The sequence below is a fragment of the Aspergillus eucalypticola genome (genome assembly GCF_003184535.1).
Source record: "Aspergillus eucalypticola CBS 122712 chromosome Unknown BO83scaffold_2, whole genome shotgun sequence".
NCBI lineage: Eukaryota > Fungi > Ascomycota > Eurotiomycetes > Eurotiales > Aspergillaceae > Aspergillus > Aspergillus eucalypticola.
In genome coordinates, this window is record NW_020290276.1 from 797,935 (window position 1) to 819,032 (window position 21,098).

Consider the following 21,098-nt stretch of genomic DNA (forward strand, 5'->3'; position numbering starts at 1 on the left):
TCCCAGCTGTATCGGCTTTCTCTCCGATCCCCGCTTCCCCTCCATTTCAACTCTTGCTCCACCTCACATTATATCAAAGCATCTCAATTGCTTCTCTCTCCAATTAAACCTCCCCAGAAACCATTCCACCCAATTGACTGACAATGGCTACTCCCCGCGAATACCCCGCGGTGCCCCGCGAGAGCACCCTATCCCAGCTCCCCCCAGAATCCTCCCTCAACGCACAAGACCAAATCTCCGAGCTCCTCTCCACCGCATCCCTCAGTCGTCTCGTCGTGCTCGACGACGACCCAACCGGCACCCAGACATGCCATGACATCGCCGTCCTCACAGTCTGGGACATCCCAACTCTCCAGGCCGAACTGCAACAACCCTCCCCGGGCTTCTTCATCCTCACCAACTCGCGCGCCCTACCCCCCATCGACGCCGAGAAGCTCATCCGCACCATCTGCGAAAACGTCCAACAAGCCGCCAACCTCGCCGGAACCACCGTGGACATCGTCCTACGCGGCGACAGTACTCTCCGCGGCCACTTCCCCCTCGAAGCCGACGTCGCGCAATCCGTCTTCGGTCCCGCCGACGCCATCATCCTCGCCCCGTTCTTCTTCCAGGGCGGCCGTCTCACCATCAATGACATCCACTACGTCGCCGAAGGCGATAACCTCGTCCCCGCCGGCGCAACCCAGTTCGCCCGCGACGCCACCTTCGGTTTCAAGAGCTCCAACCTCCACGACTACGTGCTAGAGAAGGCGCCGGGACGATTCACCCCGGAGCAAATCCACTCCATCACCATCGAGGATATACGAATCAATGGACCCAGTACCATCTGCGACAAGCTCCTCGCCTTGCCCAAGGGGAGCGTAGTGATCGTCAACGCCGCAGCGGAATCAGACATGCACGTCTTCGTTGCCGGCTTGCTCAAAGGTACCTACTACCCCATCTCCCATCCCTCTACCACCCCAAACCCATTTCTAAATCAAAGCACAGCGAAATCCCAATCCCAAAAACACTACCTCTACCGCACCGCCGCAGCCTTCGTCTCCACAACCCTCGGCATCCGCCCCCAACCCCCGCTAACAGCCTCCTCCTTCACTTCAACTCAAACTGAGACCCAGCCGAATAGTAAAACCGGAACCCTAATAATCGCCGGCTCCTACGTCCCCAAAACCACCGCGCAGCTCAACCATCTAACGACCAAGCACGGTCCCGGTGGCACAAACACCCTCTCTATTATCGAGCTCAACGTCGAAGACATCATCACCTCCTCTTCGACAACAGAAGACCCCACTTCCTTGGACCCCATAATCACCTCAACAGTAACATCCGTCGAATCCTCCCTCCTCGCGGGGAAAGACGTCCTCGTCATGACAAGTCGGAAGCTCATCACGGGAGGAGACGAGCTCTCCAGTCTAGCGATTGGGGGCTGCGTGGCGGAGGCGTTGGTGGAGGTGTTGAAACGGGTGAAGGTACGGCCGAGGGTGATTATTGCCAAGGGGGGGATTACGTCGTCTGATGCGGCGACGAAGGGGTTGGGGATTAAGCGCGCGATGATTTTGGGGCAGGCAGCGCCCGGGGTGCCGCTTTGGAGGTGTGATGAGGAGACGGCGAGGCATAGGGGCGTGCCGTTTGTGGTTTTTCCGGGGAATGTTGGGGGCGTGGAGACGTTGGGGGAGATTGTGGAGGGGTGGAGGTGATGAATCCCCTTATGATGAGGGGGTGGATTTGTATATATGGAGGCTACTAGTGCTAGATATTTGCTCTGCTATAGAGAAAGTGGTGATGAGGTTAGAGTGGCCCGGGCCACAAATTGTACCTTCATTTGCAACTAGACCTAGTGACTGTGTAACTGTAACTCTGGCATAGACACACCAGAACCTAAGGCAGACCAGGGCGGGAATGAACGCTATGTACAGCTGCAGAATTATCTGGCCGGGTCTGTCTCGCCTCACTCTCTCCCTTTCAGAGAAATAGTCCGGCTCTTACAGCTGCTATCATATCATGGCTGGCCGTATTCTAATATACCTGCATGAGAGAAAAAAAAAAAAAAAAAAAAAAAAACAAGAAGCAAAAAGAAAAAAAGGGAACGCAATACGATGATGACAGATGGGGCAAATGATGGTTGGTCAACAGTGAAAAAGAGAAGAAAGAAGAGTAAACCAACCTTGTACATCTGACCTCCCGGTTATCCGAGCTGGTGATCGCAAGGGAATTTGCAATGCATACCAGATCAACTGCGGTGATGGTCAGAGTCAGTCAGCTGGGGTTATTTGCTCAAATCATTAATGTATGCTCATCCAGATTGGTGGGATTTGGTTGGATTTCAAACCCGGATACCGTGGTGTTTTATTTGGGTTGGTGTCTCTTGGACTGTTTTATGGGGGCCTGCCCCGGCGCGAGTGGGAGCTTCTTCAGACTTCATATGAACTCAATTCAGGCGGGCATTGCTGTATTGGCGATTCCGTTGGAAGGGACTTGGCGTTTGGCAGCGGGGTGGGACGGGTCCTACGCAGACAGTCGATATCAGTCATACCCACACACGGAGAACGATCGAGCACTAGGCGACTTGCGAAGAGTCGAAGTTCGTATGGTAGCCGGTTCGCTGCTCGTAAGCTACTTTGGCTTTCTTGCATGCACTTACGTCCAAGGATTCGATGTTGCGTTTCTGGCCGCTGAGCTCGGCTTTCTTGACGATCTTCTTCTTCGGGCGGGTAGGGCGAGTCTCTCCCGGTTGGAACACATCCTCGGGAAGATCAAAGCTGACGGGAGTTAATCGGAAACTTATGCTGCAGGTAACAGGCCACTCACTTGCGGACGTGGGTGATCGCTAGATCATTGATACCGGGCTGGTATCCTGGCCACGAGGTACACGTCGACTTGAAGATCTGGGCATCGGTCGAGATATCCAGCGACCGGGAGGCACCTACAAAGTCAGAGGATTCACAAAGGTGGTCGATCCTACGTACCTGGCTCGAGTGGCTTGAGCTCCAACCCGATATAGTAAGTCGTCGTGTACATGACATGAGTGTCATCAACGGGCTTATTCTCGGCTGCTGCAACATCAGTGTTCTCTGCCCCGTTCTGCGCGGCAGCCTGGTGGGCCGCATCTTTCATCTCATCGGTGGTCTCAGTCTTTGTTGCCTTATCTTGGTACTTGGTCGATCCGGTCTTGACAGCCTCGATTTCCTCCTCCGAAGAGACACGATGAACTCTCTCGAATCCTTTGGGGAATGGGTGCGCGATGGCGATAGTTGCTTTCCTGTCCAGAGCTCCAACAAGGTGTCTGATCTTAGATTCAACAAGACCAGACCAGACCGACTCTGCCTCCTTGGTTCTGCTCGATGCAGTGATGCTGAGGTAGTATTTGTAATCCTTGGTGAAGAATGTGTGTCGCGCGAACAGATCTTCCCAGCGCAGCTGTTTCAAGAAAATCTTGTCCACGATGTCTCCACCTCGCTGGAGTTCACGAAGAATGACGGCCTTGGTGGACATTGAGACGTTGTGGGTCGCGCACATGGAGGGGTAGGCAGGAGTAATGATAGGCATCAGATGGAAACGGTCGCCGTGATAGATCTATCGCTCATTAACAGCCATACCAAATACCATGTATGCTCCTGGACTTCGTCCTTACCTTGGGATTCCAGACCTTCATCTGCAGAGGTCCATCTTCAATCGGCTTCAATAGAACCGGTTGAGGCCAAGCCCACTTGTTCATGATCCGGAAGAATTTGCCCACAATCACCGAGCCAGTAGCCTGGGGGTACAACTGACACACTCTCGCCACCAACATGGCCCAAGCAACACCACCCGGGAAACCGACGATGTTCGAATAGATCGCACGGCCTGTTAAGACTTAGTAAAGCCAATATTAGACAAAGGTGGGACGCTTACGCTGAGCCCAAAGCTTAATAGCGCGCAAAGCAAGCCGGAATGTCTTCTGCTGGGGTACGAGCTCCAGGATTTCGTCCGTCACACGAGTGCCGTTAAGCGACCGCACCTCCCTCTCATCCAGACCCCGCAAGTAATCATTGTTCTTAAGATCCAGATTCATAGGAATGGAAGGAATGATCAAGCGAGCAAAGATCAAATCGATACTGATGCCGGACAATTCGAGTTTGATGATCGGAACGTAGGCGTCTGGGACCGGAGTCATCTTCTCGATAGCTCCCGGAGCAGCCATCTTCTCTAAAATCGGTGGGAAATCCGAAAAGAAATCATCGATAATAACATGCTTTGGGCCGACAACCAAGGTATCAATATCCGAGCCTGGTCCATAAACACCCAGGCGATAACTTCCGTACGTGAAGATCTTCCCTCCGGCGGCCTCGACGGCTGCTTGAGAGAGGCCCTTCTTCCGACTGACTGTTTTGACGAATTCGACGGTAACACGCTGGATGAGCTGCAATACTTGTTTCCTAGAGCGCAATTGCATGCTTAGCGCCCATGCCGGTTGACCTTCACGAAACCATCACGAATCGGCCTCTTACCTTCGTTCCGTCTCCGCAGGGCTCTCAAAATTATTCTGCACCTTCAACTCCGTGATAAGATCATCGTTTGCTGCAAGCTCGTCGGGGGTCGGTAAAACGGTGGAGATGGGAGGGGTAACTCCCCATTGTCTGACCGGTGGTGCCGCCATACTGAAAGTGTCCAAGTGAAATGAAGTATTACAGAAGCATGCGCTTGCGCCGTCGGCCAACAGAAAGCAACTCGGCACAAGATCAGGATGAGAAAGGAACGACTGGAGAAGAAAATGAAGATGTACTGAGACAAAAGAGATATCTGACCGACGAACCAAAGACGAAAGAAACCAGCGAAAGGAAAGGGACGAAGGGAGCAGCGCAGAGGGATCGGAGTTGAGAATGAGGAGGCGCTGCCTGGCCGAAAAGAGCAAAGGTTTATCGCCTGCTGACTCAGCCTATCAACGATCACGTGTGGCTACTGATAGGTATGTAACACTGGGGATGGAGATGTCTAGACGCCACCAGTTGTTTTGATATTCTGTATATCCAGTCTAATCATATATACGTGTTGTGGCAGCGCGAGAATGAAAGAGATGTTGACTACAGATCAAGTAACATAAGGAAACTCGCTACAGTACTAAATCCTCATTGATGCCGCTCAACCAATCAATTGGCGTGTATCGATAACACAGTCTCCCGCTTATCGGAGGCAAAAGAACGGAAGACAAAGACATGAACAACATTCAATTCTTGTCAAAGAACTCAGCCAGCTGCTCATCTAGCCATTTGACATCCTCTTTGCTTTGCCCTGGACCGCCAGCCCAGTCTACAACAGGTAGTGTTAGAGTAGATTCTCGTTGGAACGATATGGAGCACACTTACGTCCCCAGATCGAAGGAAAGACCTTCAGAGTCCCAGTCCCCCGCTGCATGAAAGCAACCTCGTATTCCGAGTCCTCCGGCCTGTAGACGGGTGTCAGCGGTGACCATGCCTAAAATGACGGCACTTACGGGAAGTAAAGGTCCGTCTTGCTAGGTAACACCAGGGTTTTGGCCTTGATGGCGCCCAATGCTTTCTCAAAGTTGCCATTGTACGGCTCCTGCTTGGACACATCACCATTCTGCCATGTTTGCAGCATCGTCAAGAGGTTTCCCGGATCTAAAGCCTGTCAGTAACAAACACACATCGGTACAACACAGCACCATGCTGCTGACCGACCTTTAGAAAGCGCCCAAGTTTCCCAGAAGTTCTGCATAAAGTCCTCTAGATCCTTGAATCCCAAGGCGGTTTCATACAGCTTTTCCCGGTAAAATGCCTGTGAGAATCCCCTGCACCAGTCACTGCATTAGCATACCAGCAGCAGACAAACAAAGGTCACCCTGGCCCTTACCATCCTGCATACCCCCTGCCAAACGCTTTCAAACCAACCTCCTTCTCTGTGTCACTCCAGGTCCGCAAGGATTGCTCGGCCTGAAGGAGGCCGCCATTGCCGGATCCGGCCGATGGGATGTGCTTTGCAGCCAGCAGTGCACTTTTGACACCCTCCAGGAAGACCTTATTATGAAGGGAAGTTCTTGCGGAGCCACAAAAAGGGACTGCCAGGTCCATGAAGTCAGGGTACTGGGTCGCCCATTGATAGGTTTGGGCTGCTCCCATCGACCACCCGATCACTGCTCGCGCATGAGTGATCTTTAGATGCTGTGTCACTAGCTGGTGTTGGGCACGGACGTTGTCATAGAAAGAGCATTCTGGGAAGGGTCCAGGATGGGCGTAGTTTGATGGAGAGGTCGATTGACCGTTGCCGAACAGCGCAGGGACAATAATGAAGTATTTCTTGGGGTTGAGGGTCTTGTCCTCTCCGATTAGCCAGTAGTTATCGGAGAGCACTAAGTAAAATCAGACGATTGTTAATCAATCAAGAGCAGCCCACAGACTACCTGAGGTATTTCAGAGATGGTACACGTACATCCAGAGAACCAAGAAGGATAAACAATTGCGGGGTGGGCGGGGTCTCCGAAGGTTTTGTATGCAAGGTGAGCATCAAGAAGCTTCTCTCCGCTCTGGAGCTCCCAGTCGCCCAGTTTGAAGGTCTCGTACTCTTCCTGCGACATTTTGCAGTATGCAAAATTATTATATTTGAGTGGGAAATAGGTTGCGCACAGGTGCGAATTGATGCAGTGATGCAACTCTGCGTGAGGGGATGGATGGGGGGAAGATGGTGCTGATGGGCTTGATCAATGGCGGCTACAATCGGGCTGGTAAGTTGCCGAATCCCCTCTTCTCCTGTCTGTCTCTTAGTCCTAGTCAAGGCTAGGTGTGATCATTGCTTGCACTTCCTACTACTGTTATCTATCAGCCAGTTTATCACATGGTCTCCTGGAGTGGAGGTGCTTATCGGATGTTATCTACGGAGTATCCTGATAAGCCCATTACTGTCTCGCTGTGCCTCTGAACCATCGTCTTGCTACTACTTTCACAGAATGCTGGCATATTAAAATGGAATTGATATATATCCATCCGACTACTACTCCTATATTGAATAGTAAGGTCGCTACTTTCTGTTTAATGGATGTACCTAGGATAACATCAAAAACCTGACACGCACCAGCACACATGAGATTCGCCCAGCTTGTCAACATCTATCAGTAAACCCAAACTTGAGAGGTAAGTCTGCAGGCAAGTACATGTTTATATGCTAATTATAGCTTAAGCACACAATAATAGTCATTAGTTGGGTATTGTGTTCCAATTTATAAATAACTATTACTGAGCCATTGTAGGGCATCGACCAAATCTAACCAACAAGGTCCGGGGGTATTAAATAAATGACGGCCACGGACTGGACTTTGTTCATGGCTTGGGATTGTATATGCAATAAAATATATTTGTAGAAGAATTATATTACTCTCTCTTCCTCCCTCTCTCTCTGTCTCTCTCCTAGTAGTATTTACCACGATACCACCGCGCAGCAGTCGAGCTAGATACTAGTACTAGTCATGCCGGCCTGTCACCGGTTAGACGATCGCCTTTCAGTGAGTCATGCTGCTACTACACCACAGAATCCCACCTGCAGACATCTCTAGTCGATTAAAACAGATACCATTCATCCAGAAAATCATCTTGCTTTCTACTTAGATTATAAAGATAGAATCTAATTGAATTCATACCTTCATTAGTATCTCTCCCCTCCACCATGTCGACCACCACCAGGAAAGCCCTCCTCCTCGGCGCCGGCTTCGTCTGCGAGCCCGTCATCCAAGCCCTCTCTGAAGCAGGCGTTCACGTCACTGTCGCCTGTCGCACTCTGCAGAGTGCTCATGCTCTAGCCAGTAACTACAAAAACACTACAGCCATCGCCCTCGACGTTTCCCGCGACGCTGCGGGCCTGAACGACGCCATCACCAACACAGACATCATCATCTCCCTCATACCCTACATCTACCACGCCACAGTCGTGGAGGCCGCTATCACGCATCGCAAACCCGTCGTCACAACCAGCTACATCTCCCCCGCACTATGGGCGCTCGATGAAAAAGCCAAATCCGCAGGAGTGACAGTGCTCAACGAAATCGGTCTAGATCCGGGCATCGACCACCTGTACGCTGTCAAGACAATCGACGAGGTGCATCGCGCAGGAGGGCAGATCCGATCGTTTACAAGCTGGTGTGGTGCGCTTCCTGCTCCTGACAATGCGGATAACCCGCTGGGGTATAAGTTCTCGTGGAGTCCGCGGGGTGGTCTTCTTGCATTGTTGAATTCGGCACAGTGGTACAAGGATGGGGAGCTGGCTACGGTGGAAGGGAAGGACTTGATGGCTGCTTCAGAGCCACAGAGTATAGTTGACGGCTTTGATAACCTGGTCGGATATCCGAATCGGGACGCGGTTGGGTTCCGTGATTTCTATCGTATTCCTGAGGCGGGCACTGTGTTTCGCGGGACTCTGCGCTATGCTGGGTTTCCGGAGATTATTCGTGCCCTGGTGGCTATTGGGTACTTTTCGCAGGATGAGATGTCCGCATTGAGCAGCACAGCATCCTCCTCTGTTACTTGGCTGCAGTTGACTGCACAAGTGCTGGGTCTGTCGGCCGAAACCTCCGAAGGAACTGTACAGGATGCTGTTGCGAAGAGGGTAGCTTCTTTCCTGTCGACCGAAGAAGTCAGTCGTGTGATCACTGGTCTTCGTTGGATTGGCTTATTCGATGCGAGTGCTGTGGATGGGCGTGGTACGCCTCTTAACACACTGTGTGCGGTATTGGAGCGGCGGATGGCCTACGAGCCAGGCGAGAGGGACATGATCATTCTGCAACATGCGTTTGACATTGAGTATGCGGATGGGTCAAAGGAAAAGAGAACGAGCACGCTTGTTGAATACGGAGAGCCAATTGCCCCCGGGTCGCGCAGTGCTATGGCGAAACTGGTGGGATTGCCTTGTGCAGTGGGCATACTGGCAGTAATGGAGGGTCGGATTTCGCAGAAGGGAATGGTGGCACCGTGGACGACAGTAGAGATAGCGCGTTTGCTGCGTGAGGAACTTAATGAGCGGTTTGGAATCAAGTTGGAGGAGAGGGTGGTCGGATAGTTTTGAATTTGATTCGCTGATGTGCGACAGCTAGCAGACTCCGTCTCTAGGGTTGATCACAAATGCGATACTGGGACCGAGCAGCAAAGTATCTAAACAGGGTGATTGTCAGTAATTGACCTACATTGAGCTGTTTTCTACATGAACATTCGTCTATGCGCAAGGGCTGCAGGCACGATAAACTGTGTAAACTGTGCTGTCAGTTCATTCTCCCAACAGTAAAAGGAAGCATCCAGTGTAACATATAGCGTTTTGACAGACTGGTCAATTGGAAGGCCGAGTTCACTGCGATCATGATTTTTAACCCGCGAGATCAACATGATCAGCCGTCGCGAAAAAATGGCACTGACTGTGATCCCGCGGGCTTATCTCAAGCCTTGGAAGGCTTGTGCTTTTCTTCCCGCCGGGCTCGGGCAACAACCCGACCCGGGGGGTGGAATCAACGCCCCCAAGCTTACTGCAGGCACACCTGCTGCAGGAATGTTTCACAGTGCGTCAGATGCAGCAGCTCAGAGGCATGTAAGCTGCTGGGCTGACTGACTGACTGGACTGTTAAGCGGATCCCCGCACGGCTACCATCCGTCGATGGAACTGGGGAAGTCGCCCTATCCATCCCTTATTCCCTCCTCTCCAGCAGGGTCGGTCTGCAATCTCCTTTTTCGGCCGTCAAAGCGGTGGTCATGGCTCGGACTGTCCTTTCCTCCGTCTTGACTATCCACTGGGTAATTTCTTCACTGATCTAATTGACTAGTTTGTGGAGCAAGACGACTGCTGCTAGAGGATAGTCATACGCGCCAAGTCACGCCCTAGCCGGTCGCATTTCACACCATGACCAGCTGCCATTTTCGTGGCAGAATCATCGAAGAAATCACAGCATGGGAAAGAAGTCAGATCAACCAGAGTTGACTGTGGATTCACGCATAATTATAGATCTTCCCCGCACACGAGGAATGTCCAGCCTGCATGTTATCAGTGGCTGAGCACCATCAGCCAAAAACGAGAGAATGATCGTCGTGAGGGAACTGCTCCATGGCAGGAAATGAGGGCGGACGCTACTAAACAAGCGCAATGATCCACGGCCTCACGCCATTCGTCCAATCACTCCAGAACCTGCAGTCCATCAGCCACCGGCGTGTCTTCAATCGTGATGGTGGTTGCAAGCTGATGCATGAGCACCCGTTCTATATTTGTCCTCCTTTTTTTTCCCTCTGGCTGGGTTTCTTAGTAGTCTTTAGTTGTTTAGTCTAGAGTCCGTCGTCGAGGGTTTGTCCATCCTTGCTTATCACAAAAAACCTCTAATATGTAGCTGTTGCATTCCTCACTCCACTGTCTGCTGCAGGCTGTGTTCTGCTACTTTTCCCTCCGATTCCAGTGAATTAGCTGCCTTTCTACATAGGCGTCCTATTTCACACTCGATCATGATCTACTAGACATCCTTCCTCCTATCCCATGTTAGAGAACCCACAGGATCAGTCGTGAGCGACCTTTTCGCAACTATGGCATATACCGTCGCTTCCACGGCATCAATGAGCACATATGGCTGGGATTCCACTCCAACTCTCTCACCACATTACTACAGTCTATCTCAGCAGCCATCACCTCAACCATCACCGCAACCACAACACCACCACCAACAGCCACATCTACAGCTACAGCTCCAACAAGACCAAACCGACCAAGAAACAATCAGCACATTCTGGCGATTCCTAGCCTCAAGTTCCTCTTACCTCGTACTAGCAGGGTACGCAACAAACCCTACCCTCGATAATGCATACAAACACCTTCATCCTAACCCATACAATCCAAAAAATAATAGCTTCCTAGTCCTCCCTTTAGCATTCACCACAACCTCCTCCAACAATTCCAACAATGAAAATACAACAACACCATCCACCGACCCAACAACCACCATCATCGCCGCATCAGTCCTAATCGCAATCGGCTACACAATAACCCTCATGCTAATATACTTCCAAAGACACGAGCGCCAATACCTCCTCCACTCTATATACATGTACATCCCCCTCCATCCACCCCTTTACATCCCCAATTAATCATCCATTAACATAAAAAACCAAAAACCCAAGACCAAACACAACAACCTCCCTCCTCTCCCTCCTCAACATCCTCCTCAACATCCTCTGCCGCAATCCAACCCAATCGCCCGGCCCATTATCCCCGCTCCAAACAACCAGCCTCGTGCTACCTAGTGTCTTCGCGTTCCTGTATGCCCTGGGCGCATTATCCATTTACGCACGTGACATGTGCATCTTCACCACTACCACCACCAGCAGCAGCAGCAGCAGTGGTGATGGTTATAGAGGCCGCCAACGGAATAATAACAAGAAAAAGGGCAAGAATAACCAACTACTACCACTAACAGAGGAGGAAATGCAACGGCAGCAGCTGCAGCGATTGCTGGATCAGAAGAGCTCGAGTCCTAGACGGGGACCCAGTCCTAGGGTCGTGCAGAAGACGTTTCGCGTTAGTGCGCCGGAGAGGATTAATCCTGGGAAGGGGTGGGATACGTTTACGCCGGATTTGAGGATTGATGGGAGTGGGAACGGGAATGGGAATGGTGGTGAGCATGGGGGTGGGAGTGGGAGTGGGAGTGGGAGTGGGAGGTGGGCGTGATTCTTTATTGATTGTTTCCTGTGTCAAGATGGAGGAGCTTGATGGGATGGGATGGGAAGGGTTGTTATCGTTGAGGTGGTCTACTGAGTGATAATTATAATATGAAGGTAATGTGTCAATTGACTATAATTTATGCATAGTATGTCGAGTGCTGGAATGTGATGTCTCGGGTGGCTATATCCTCCTGAGCGGCAATTGGAGTAGACCGGCCATGAGGCTAATCTATTGGATACTGCATGGCCATATCGCATCTAGTCACAGGGTTACAGGATGAGGGAATAACGACTCTTAAAGAGAACTTGGCTGCTCAGTGTAAGTTCACTTTTGACTATTCATATACAGACACAGATATCAGATGTTGCTCTATTCCATTTGCAATCTCCAGACTTCTCTTTTTACCAGAAAAATCTATTGAAAACACTGTTTACGCAACGCAGGTCTAGTGAGCATTATAATACACCAAAAAGAATTCCTTTATCACTTCCCCATCTATTTGGAGATCTCAACACCACCGGTGGCACCGAGGACACGCTTGATGTCACCGTAGATGGCGAACTGACCAGCAGTCAAGGTACCAACCATGAACAGACGAGCACCGATACCGGCGTAGGAGCCACGGAAGCCGAGCTCCTTACCGATCTTGATCAGACGGGAGACGGTACCCTCACCGGGCTCACCAGGGGTCTTGTTGATCTTGGAGAGCATGGTGTCGGCGGGCTGGGAGACAAGGGCAGCAGCGAAACCAGCAATGAGACCGGAGCCAAGGTTGATAGCAGTCTTGGTACCATCGCTGGCGGTGTTCTTGTCGACCATACCGTAGATAGCCTCAGCAGCCTTCTCGAAAACGACGAATTTGGCCATGGTGTAGGGAACCCTGAGAGATTTTTAGCATATGACTTGACGTTTCTGCTACATCAAGGGGAACTTACTGCTTGAAGAGGATAGGACCGAAACCAGAGTAGAAAGCACCGACACCCTCGTTCTTGAGGATCTTACCGAAACCGCTGACAAGACCGGTAGCGAAAGTGGGCTGGGAGACGAGACGGATACGGGTGGCCTCAAGAGGGCAGAGAGCGATATCAGCGAAGAACTCAGCGGCAGCGGAGGAAGCAAGGTAGACAGCGGTGCGGTTGTTGGAGGCAGTCTCGAGACCGAGCTGGTTGATCCACTGCTGCTTGAAGAACTCGTAACCACCGAACTTGAAAGCACCCTGGAGGAAGTAACCGGCGGCGGTAGGGCCGAGACCAGTGAGGAGAGCGCCAGCACCCTCGTTGGCAATGACCTGACGGAAACCGCCGATCATACCACGGTTGTAGGTGACGGGGTCAAGCTGGATTCTGGTCTTGACGCTGCAGGACGAAAGAAAGAGCACGTCAGCAACGGGCTTCTGGAAAAGGTCGTCGAGATGGAACAACAATCGAGTCGCACACTCGGTCGGAACAAGGCGCGATCGAAAGCGACAAATCGACAAATCGACAAACGGCGACATGATCCGACTTACACATCGACAGGGGTGAGAGCACCGTGGGTGACGGAGCAGCAGACAGCACCAGCGAAGGCGAATCTGGAGTACAGCTGGAGGCCGGAGAGCTGGGGAGCAGGGGCGGCGGCAGGCGCCTCCAACTTAGCGTTGGCAGCCATTTTGTGTGTATGGGGGGTATATGAAAAGAAGAACAGAAGAAAGGGAAGAGAGGAGTGTGGAGAAGAGAGGGAAGAGGAGAGGAGAGCGAAGCAATTGAAGCTTTGCAGAGTTTGGGAAAGAGAGGGAAGAAAATGGAGACCCGGAAGGAAGAGGATTTGAAAGGGATGGCCGGCGGGCTGCTTTGGCACTAGCGGCATCCGAACCCGAAAACTTTTCGCGGCCAATGCGTGCCTTGCCACAAAGCCTTTAAATCCGATCGCCCGGTCAACCAACAAATGAACGAGCGAACAATAACCCCGTCATTGAGCACCAGCGTTATAGTCCCCATCTGATTGACAGCCAGAGAGGATCAATCCCTCCCTCCGTCATAGCATCGAATTGTTTTTGTGTTTGATGTGCTGTTGAAGATCGGTCACCTGCGGTGTTCCACCCTTAACTCCGGTTCTTCCGGGCAGGGTCTTCAGTAGGGTGACTAGGGTCAGGTGCAGGCCAGGGAGACGGGGAAATGGCAATAATCTTTTTGAACTATAACGGGATTTTTTATAGTAGAGTATCTCAGAAAACGACTTGCTACGATGTGCTCTTGAACCCAAACACTTATCATCTTCTCATCACTGTTTGATCTCTCGCGATTTAGTTTACCGAGGTCTAAGACAATGATAAGCCAGGTATTGCGACAACGGCAGCCTCAGGCATACAATGTTTGAAAATTCGCATCAACAGGAAACATCCTCCCTTTTCTGACCATGGTTCCTGCGGCAAACTGAAACCGTCGAATATATCCCCTTTCGCCTCTTCCGAAACCTCTCGACAAAGTTAAGAGAAGGGTCTGGTTCGGCAAATAACCATTCCATCCTCATCCTCAAGTGACGAAACCTGCCATGGCCGCCAAGCCGTGCTGCCCACTGATTGGTGCACTTTTCTCCTTTCGGTCAACGGTAAGCCGACGGAGAACTTCTTGTTCGGTTCATAATAATTTTGTGCGCATGCATCCCCTCAGGCATCAACATTTCATCCTCGGATTTGGTGTCTAGCGTTGCGACGCGATTGATGCGTTACATAGACCAGTATACGTGGTGAAATCTGCCAGGAACGCTCCAGAAAATATAGGAGAACTTCACTGGAGTTATGGTTTGCGCCCGACAGGCACAGCAACCAGCCCCATTTACTATTTAAAGTATCAACGCACTAAAAACAGGAGGCTTAAGTGGCTGTTCTCTGATCGACCATCATGCCTTAAAAATCATACAAGACAGCTATTCCCAATATGACGTGTTTTGCAGTACACAGTTGATATATCTGAGATCTGAACAACAGTGGAGGTGATTTTCTTTAGCACAAAACTTAATCCCTCTCAACTTCGCACTCGAAATAGGATACCTGTCCTTCCTGTTCACCCTTTCTGGTACTGTTTCAAGAAGTAGGAAGTACTGCGTTTCTCCATGTTATCTTTCCTCCTATGTTGCCATCCTAAGAAGAGGAGGGAGAGACAAATATGGAAGCAGATTGAAGGTTAGCATCCGTAATCATCAAGTTGCATCTTCTTAGGATTTGAACCCACGCTTATGTGTGTCCACCAACAGAGGAAGCTGAGCACTTGGATCAGCTTCCATCATGGGATGCTCCCGACAACACATTGATGTTGCAAGCCTTTGAATGGCACGTGCCAGCCGATCAAGGTCATTGGCGTCGTCTTCACCAGGCCTTGCCAAGCTTCAAGGCAATTGGGGTAGACAACATCTGGATTCCGCCCGGGTGTAAAGCTATGAATCCATCTGGTAACGGGTATGACATCTATGATCTGTATGATTTGGGGGAGTTTGAGCAAAAAGGGTCTCGAGCTACCAAATGGGGTACAAAGGAGGAGCTTCAGTCCTTGGTAGCTGCCGCCCAGGATCTTGGTATAGGGATTTACTGGGACGCTGTTCTCAATCACAAGGCGGGAGCAGATTACACAGAGCGCTTTCAAGCTGTCAGAGTTGACCCAGAGGGTATGCCAGCTCTGCCATTATTAGCTCGTGCACATACTAACTTGAGGGCTCTAGAGCGTAATATGGAGATCGCTCCTGCAGAAGAAATAGAGGGCTGGGTGGGGTTCAACTTCTCTGGACGTGGGAACCAATATAGTTCGACGAAGTACAACAAACACCACTTTAGCGGTATTGACTGGGATCAGTTACGCCAAAGGAGAGGGGTCTACAAGATTCAGGGACATAAATGGGCGAACGACGTCGCCCATGAGAATGGAAATTACGACTATCTCATGTTCGCCAATCTAGACTACTCTAACGCAGAAGTACAACGCGACGTCCTAAACTGGGCCGAGTGGCTCAATTCTCAACTGCCTCTTAGTGGTATGAGACTGGATGCGGCCAAACATTACTCGGCTGGTTTTCAGAAAGAGCTTATTGATCATCTCCGAGCTATTGCTGGGCCAGACTATTTTATAGTGGGCGAATACTGGAAAGGCGAGACCAGGCCGCTGGTTGAGTACCTGAAGCAGATGGACTACAAACTATCATTGTTTGATTCCGCTCTAGTTGGGCGGTTTTCAAGCATTTCACAGACACCAGGAGCGGATCTTCGCAACATCTTCTCTGATACATTAGTACAGCAGTATCCAGATCATTCTGTCGTAAGTCAATTGTCATTCTGATGAGATCTCTTACTGACTACTGGAAGACTTTCGTTGCAAACCATGACACTGTAGGTGCAATGTCTCCATCCACCTCACTCGACTAACTTAGGTCCAAAGCAACCAGGACAATCTCTCGAGGTACGTAAACAGCACATTTTGGCTTAACAGATCTAACACATGGCCAGGCACCAGTAACATCGTTCTTTAAGCCCCTCGCATACGCCCTGATTCTTCTCCGTGAACAAGGGCAACCATGCATATTCTACGGAGACCTCTACGGCCTCCAAGCTGACGTCAAAGACCCAATGACACCTTCCTGCAGGGGCAAGCTGCCCATCCTCGCACGAGCTCGAAAGCTTTACGCATATGGCCTGCAACGAGACTACTTTGACAAGCCGAACTGCATTGGTTAGTACCTGCTTCATTATCCTCCACCGCAGACTGACAGGATAGGTTTCGTCCGCTACGGCAACCGTCGGCACCCCTCTGGTCTCGCATGCGTGATGAGCAACACAGGCCCATCAAGAAAGCGGATGTATGTTGGTCGACGACACGCCAAGGAGACATGGACGGACATTCTGCAGTGGTGTGATCAGACTGTTGTCATTGATTTCAAGGGATACGGAGAGTTTCCAGTTAGTGCGATGAGCGTGAGTGTGTGGGTAAACTCCGAGGCTGAGGGAAGAGATAGCCTTTCATATCATTTGTATGTCTTCGCTTGTAGTCTTGAGTATTGATGATATACTGACGAGTACTGAACAGTGATGAGGATATATACAAACTAGCTTAGTTGTCTGGGATCCGTGACATCTATATAATAAAGTACTACCCAATCAACACACTGCAGTCACAACCAACAATCAAACCAACAACGGCGTATCGAAACACCCAAACCCCTTAACCACACTCATCTCATCCACATCCGCAAACTTCGTCTTCAACGACCACCCCACAGTCTCATTCCTTAAAATCTCCCCCTTCTTCCAAATACAAAACCCAAACACCCCCAATTCCGAAACCACATCCGACTCCTCCACCCCCATCCTCGACATCAGCACATTTCCCACAACCGGCGGCCTAATCCGCTCCATCAACACATACCTCCCCCACTCGGATTCAGAACCCATCCCCAAAAGAAACCCCGGGATATCTTCCCCGTAGACATTATGTCCCCCGCCTTCGAGCGACGGCTTCAGAATATACCTCCACGCTGTTTCAGGATCCGTCGCCAGCCCCCGCGCAAAACGCCCCTCCTCAGAATCACCATCCATCGGGTACATACCCACAAACGTATCTCTAATAGCCAATACCTTCTCCTCCGAATCAAGAAACCTCTCCAACACCCCCGGAGCCATCAGAGCCTGCTGCACCTTCTTAAATGTCAACACATGTCCCAGCACCGACGGACACTTGATAGCCCGTGACTGCTCCAACCTAACCCGACATGCTATCCCGACGGCATCATACTCATGCACTTCGAGCCCAGCGCGCAGATACACAACCGATATCTCCACCGGCTTGCTACCTTCACCCTGTAAATGCGGATAAAACAGCAACTCCCTGTTCCCGCTAAGACAAGTCCTCTCCAACACATCATCCCCCCACTCAACCCTATACGTCGGGACAGGGCTCTCCCTATCCCAGAGCGCATATTCAATAGGCAACTCATCAGCAACGTTGAAGTTATTCGGCTGGACGACGAAAAGCACCCCTGTCTTGGTAGCCAGATCGCTCCTAACCGGGCCATATATATCATGCGCTGTAGCAAGAGAATCAGCTAAGCCTTTGATATTCTCATTCGTAGGCAGAGAGGATAGCGTAATCGGACTCTTCCTTTCCTCCCCATTCGCCCTTGACAAAGAATCATCATACACCCCCGTCCTCGTCAAATACCGATGCATATCCACCACCTTATTCGCATGACATCCTCCCGCGCACGCGATGGTGTTGAACTCGACTTGCTTCAATTGTAGCAGTCCTTGCTGAGCATTTTCGCTCTCGTCGAGGAGGCTATTCCCAACCTCAACTTCAACTTCCTCGTTGTAATCTCTAGGGACATGAAGCATATAATCCGACCGGAATAACCCCATTGAGGTATCGGACCCGTACCCCCCTCCTCTTTTACTCTTCACCAGCAACTGAATCTCCCATAATATCCTCGCGAAGGGGTCTACAGGGAGGAGAGGTTTAATGACGGCATCGTACAGCCAGGACTCGTTGTCTGAGAGACGGGCGTAGAGTTCGTTGTAGATTGGTTGGAGGGTGTGCGCGTGGTGGAATAGGCTCTTGGGGAAGGGGGTGGGGAAGATGCTGGTGGAGATGGGGTAGCTGCTGCTGCTGGTTATGTTGTGGGAGGGTTGGGGTTGGTTGAGCGAGATGTGTTTTAGGTGCATGCCGTGGGTTAGTTGGTAGTTGAGGATTTGGGTGGTTAGGTGGTCGCTGAGGGGTGAGGGGGTCGTGGGGGGTACATTTTTGTGGTGGTGGTGGTGGTGATGAGGTTGTTTTGGGGGTGTGAGTTGGTTGCAAAATAGTTGTGGTCTGATGGGTGTGTTGGAGGTTATTGTTCGATTATATGTGTAGTAGTTGAGGATGAGGATAAGGCTGAGGGTGCAGTGTGTGCACTGCCTCGTTTCGTGGGTGTTTGGCTGGTTTGAGAGGTGGTCTTGTAGCTGCTGGGTTGTTAAGATTCAATTCTACGAGCTGGAGTTGTTCTGGTGTTTGAGACAATTTACATTTAGTATACCTCCATCAAGGAAGATTGTTTATAGATGGTGGTACTAGTGATGAAATATAGCGCGATGAGATAGTAAGTAGGGTAAATATATACACAGAAGTTATACTTCTTGAACTTCTCTGTAAACCCTTGATCTACTTGTATACCATAGCCTTCTTTGCCAGTAGTATATCAGTAGTAGTTTGAATATTACTATGCACACTGCCGGATAGTATATTGAGCTTCAAATGGTAAGTAGGACTACTAGTAATATATTCCCGAAAGAGGAGGGGTATAAGCAACGTCATAGATCCATCCCCGTCCTACTCGTTGGTGTGTAGTGACTGCCTCACGACACAGCCACTTATGTACTCACTTACTATCCAGCACTATCAAAGCTGGTTTGTATCACTGATAACCCATCAGAAGCCAAGTTCTACAAGCTGGCAACGGAGTGGAATCCGGCCGTGGATGCCGAGGACCTCGCATTGCGGGGTCCTTTCGGCGCTGACAAACCCTTATCGGCCCGGAAGTCGGTAGTCACAGTCTAATCCCACGCACTTTTCTACCTCCAAGGCGTTCCATTTGGCCGTGGAATCTACGTCCAACAGCGGTCTGCGGTCGTGGAATTAAGCATCGGTCAACCTGGCCCGGATGGAGTGAACACCTGCGCGCCCAACTAACGCAATGTCATCAGGACAGAAAAGTGTCTTTGCCATCCTCATGCGACGCTCCATCTTCTCTACAGTCTCCTTCGTTTCCAAGCTACCTGTCAAGTTTCAGTAAGTAACCCCTACAGCAGTTTCCCTGTCGCCGACTATCCTCGATTCACGGAGAATCGGCGCCGGTGGGAGTGCCAACCCCACGGTTAACCCTTGCGCATACTGACATCAGGCAGTAACTGCAGGATACCACCTTGTCGCCTAAACCTCCACAACCCCTCTCGAGCGTTTAGCCAAACATCCACCATGTTCAAAGTCGGAGACGATTTCGAAAAGCTCCAAGCCTCCCGGCCCGAGTTCAAGCGTGACGTGCCCGTTACTTTCTCGCAGCCGCCGAACCCCAGCTGGAAGCAGGGAGAGGGCGCCAACGATGGCGGTGAGAGCCTGAAAAAGAACCACATCGAGATCGATCCCTACGAGGAAGGGCGACCGGCTGCCTCCAACTATAAGCTGCTGATCTCGGGCATCGTCCCTCGTCCGATCGCGCTCATGAGCACAAAGTCCAAGGATGGAAAGACAACAAACTTGGCGCCGTTCAGTTATTCGAATGTCATCAACCATGACCCTCCGCTCTTCACGGTCGGAATTGTTGGCTCCCTAGAAAAGGCCAAAGACACATTGAAGAACCTGGCGGAGACGGGCGAGTGTGTGATCAACATCATTTCGGAGCATTTCGTCGAAGCTGCCAATGCAACAGCCATTAACGCTCCCTACGGAGTCTCCGAATGGGAAGTTTCCGGGCTCACCCAAGCACCTTCTGCCGTGGTTCAGGCGGCCCGTGTGAAAGAGTCCATCCTGGCGATTGAAGGCAAGCTGGTGGAAACCAAGGAATTCGAGAGCCGGTCTACGCCCGGCAAGATATCCGGAGTGCTGGCGATCATTGAGGGTGTTCGTTTCTGGGTGAGAGAAGATGCGATCAACGAAGACAAGAGCATTGTCGACCTGAAGGTGCTGAAGCCTATTAGTCGGCTGGGAGGCATTTCGTACGGGCGGACCACCGACGCGATTGAAATCCCAAGACCGCAGTTCTAGATTCGGCTTAGATCCTGGCCGTTGCGATAAACTAGTGACCGTGGTACCTCGCTTCGAGACAGTGAGGGGCCGTTGAAAGCTCCGTATAGCCTCGGTTCATCGTATACAACTAGAATAGTCAACTCGAATATTTAGAAGATAGATTTAGTCAGTTAGAGAGTTTGGAATAGATCGTGAAACTCAAAAGCCGCTGAAAAGAAGAATCACCGCGATGTGCTTGCCAGCACTGTTAATTGTAGAAATAGCCGAAATAGAGATCGGAGAGAGGCCGACCGTGGACTGAAGCGTGGGGATGGGGAAGTGGATACGTGCCATTTAAGGTAGGAGAAATTCCGGGCCTCCGGACGGAGAAAATGGAGGAGAGAGTCCACTTTTCCCCTCCCCAGACGGAGTCCAGACTCTAAGAGTCGAGGCGATCAAGATCCAGGTGCTTGGGACTTGGAACAACAATGCAAACAAGGCTTCTGGGATGTTTCGCCTTGGAACAAGGATAGTTGTCGTATCGTCCATTCCAACCTTCCTGAAAAGGCATAACTTCTGAGACTGACTGACTCTGACTCGCTCAGATTACTTCACTCGTATGCAGTTCTTCCCTCCCACACTATGGTACGACGGTGCACTAGTCGTTGTCTAGTCGGTACGACACGGTAGTTGGGTCCAGTCCAGTAGTGCCCATAGCAT

General features: G+C 50.9%; 9 protein-coding genes across 9 annotated transcripts; 5 read left to right on the plus strand and 4 right to left on the minus strand.

Annotated features, from left to right (window-relative positions):
• Positions 1 to 113: 113 nt before the first annotated feature.
• Positions 114 to 1,694, plus strand: BO83DRAFT_329554 (uncharacterized protein; the record flags this gene model as incomplete). Its single annotated transcript, XM_025528200.1, has 2 exons — positions 114 to 924; positions 988 to 1,694. The coding sequence occupies exons 1-2, from the start codon at positions 144 to 146 to the stop codon at positions 1,692 to 1,694; spliced, it is 1,488 nt and encodes a 495-aa protein (XP_025392737.1). The 5' UTR covers positions 114 to 143.
• Positions 1,695 to 2,064: 370 nt separating this feature from the next.
• On the minus strand, positions 2,065 to 4,841 carry BO83DRAFT_413675 (polynucleotide adenylyltransferase). The gene is made up of 6 exons (XM_025534504.1): positions 4,485 to 4,841; positions 3,889 to 4,412; positions 3,629 to 3,840; positions 2,964 to 3,570; positions 2,806 to 2,920; positions 2,065 to 2,756 (listed from the first exon to the last, which is right to left on the minus strand). The coding sequence occupies exons 1-6, from the start codon at positions 4,631 to 4,633 to the stop codon at positions 2,555 to 2,557; spliced, it is 1,809 nt and encodes a 602-aa protein (XP_025392738.1). The 5' UTR covers positions 4,634 to 4,841; the 3' UTR covers positions 2,065 to 2,554.
• A 136-nt stretch (positions 4,842 to 4,977) lies between these two features.
• Positions 4,978 to 6,733, minus strand: BO83DRAFT_374574 (homoserine acetyltransferase family protein). Its single transcript, XM_025530233.1, has 6 exons — positions 6,424 to 6,733; positions 5,848 to 6,343; positions 5,676 to 5,785; positions 5,468 to 5,615; positions 5,340 to 5,419; positions 4,978 to 5,283 (listed from the first exon to the last, which is right to left on the minus strand). The coding sequence occupies exons 1-6, from the start codon at positions 6,566 to 6,568 to the stop codon at positions 5,201 to 5,203; spliced, it is 1,062 nt and encodes a 353-aa protein (XP_025392739.1). The 5' UTR covers positions 6,569 to 6,733; the 3' UTR covers positions 4,978 to 5,200.
• A 788-nt stretch (positions 6,734 to 7,521) lies between these two features.
• On the plus strand, positions 7,522 to 9,492 carry BO83DRAFT_374575 (aminoadipic semialdehyde synthase). The gene has a single exon (XM_025530234.1). It carries the CDS (start codon positions 7,651 to 7,653, stop codon positions 9,034 to 9,036), a length of 1,386 nt encoding a protein of 461 aa, XP_025392740.1. The 5' UTR covers positions 7,522 to 7,650; the 3' UTR covers positions 9,037 to 9,492.
• Positions 9,493 to 10,408: 916 nt separating this feature from the next.
• BO83DRAFT_82586 (uncharacterized protein) lies at positions 10,409 to 11,194 on the plus strand. The gene is made up of 2 exons (XM_025537637.1): positions 10,409 to 10,777; positions 10,853 to 11,194. Exons 1-2 carry the CDS (start codon positions 10,533 to 10,535, stop codon positions 11,088 to 11,090), a joined length of 483 nt encoding a protein of 160 aa, XP_025392741.1. The 5' UTR covers positions 10,409 to 10,532; the 3' UTR covers positions 11,091 to 11,194.
• Positions 11,195 to 11,968: 774 nt separating this feature from the next.
• BO83DRAFT_374579 (putative mitochondrial phosphate carrier protein (Mir1)) lies at positions 11,969 to 13,380 on the minus strand. Its single transcript, XM_025530235.1, has 3 exons — positions 13,172 to 13,380; positions 12,600 to 13,019; positions 11,969 to 12,544 (listed from the first exon to the last, which is right to left on the minus strand). The coding sequence occupies exons 1-3, from the start codon at positions 13,309 to 13,311 to the stop codon at positions 12,160 to 12,162; spliced, it is 945 nt and encodes a 314-aa protein (XP_025392742.1). The 5' UTR covers positions 13,312 to 13,380; the 3' UTR covers positions 11,969 to 12,159.
• A 1,374-nt stretch (positions 13,381 to 14,754) lies between these two features.
• BO83DRAFT_422830 (alpha-amylase) lies at positions 14,755 to 16,740 on the plus strand (the record flags this gene model as incomplete). Its single annotated transcript, XM_025535063.1, has 8 exons — positions 14,755 to 14,824; positions 14,896 to 15,303; positions 15,358 to 15,947; positions 15,995 to 16,018; positions 16,068 to 16,088; positions 16,136 to 16,358; positions 16,404 to 16,656; positions 16,713 to 16,740. 8 exons carry the CDS (start codon positions 14,755 to 14,757, stop codon positions 16,738 to 16,740), a joined length of 1,617 nt encoding a protein of 538 aa, XP_025392743.1.
• A 70-nt stretch (positions 16,741 to 16,810) lies between these two features.
• On the minus strand, positions 16,811 to 18,343 carry BO83DRAFT_405081 (glutathione synthetase; the record flags this gene model as incomplete). Its single annotated transcript, XM_025533772.1, has 1 exon — positions 16,811 to 18,343. The coding sequence occupies one exon, from the start codon at positions 18,341 to 18,343 to the stop codon at positions 16,811 to 16,813; it is 1,533 nt and encodes a 510-aa protein (XP_025392744.1).
• A 1,108-nt stretch (positions 18,344 to 19,451) lies between these two features.
• On the plus strand, positions 19,452 to 20,588 carry BO83DRAFT_374582 (flavin reductase family protein). Its single transcript, XM_025530236.1, has one exon. The coding sequence runs from the start codon at positions 19,632 to 19,634 to the stop codon at positions 20,415 to 20,417; it is 786 nt and encodes a 261-aa protein (XP_025392745.1). The 5' UTR covers positions 19,452 to 19,631; the 3' UTR covers positions 20,418 to 20,588.
• Positions 20,589 to 21,098: the final 510 nt, after the last annotated feature.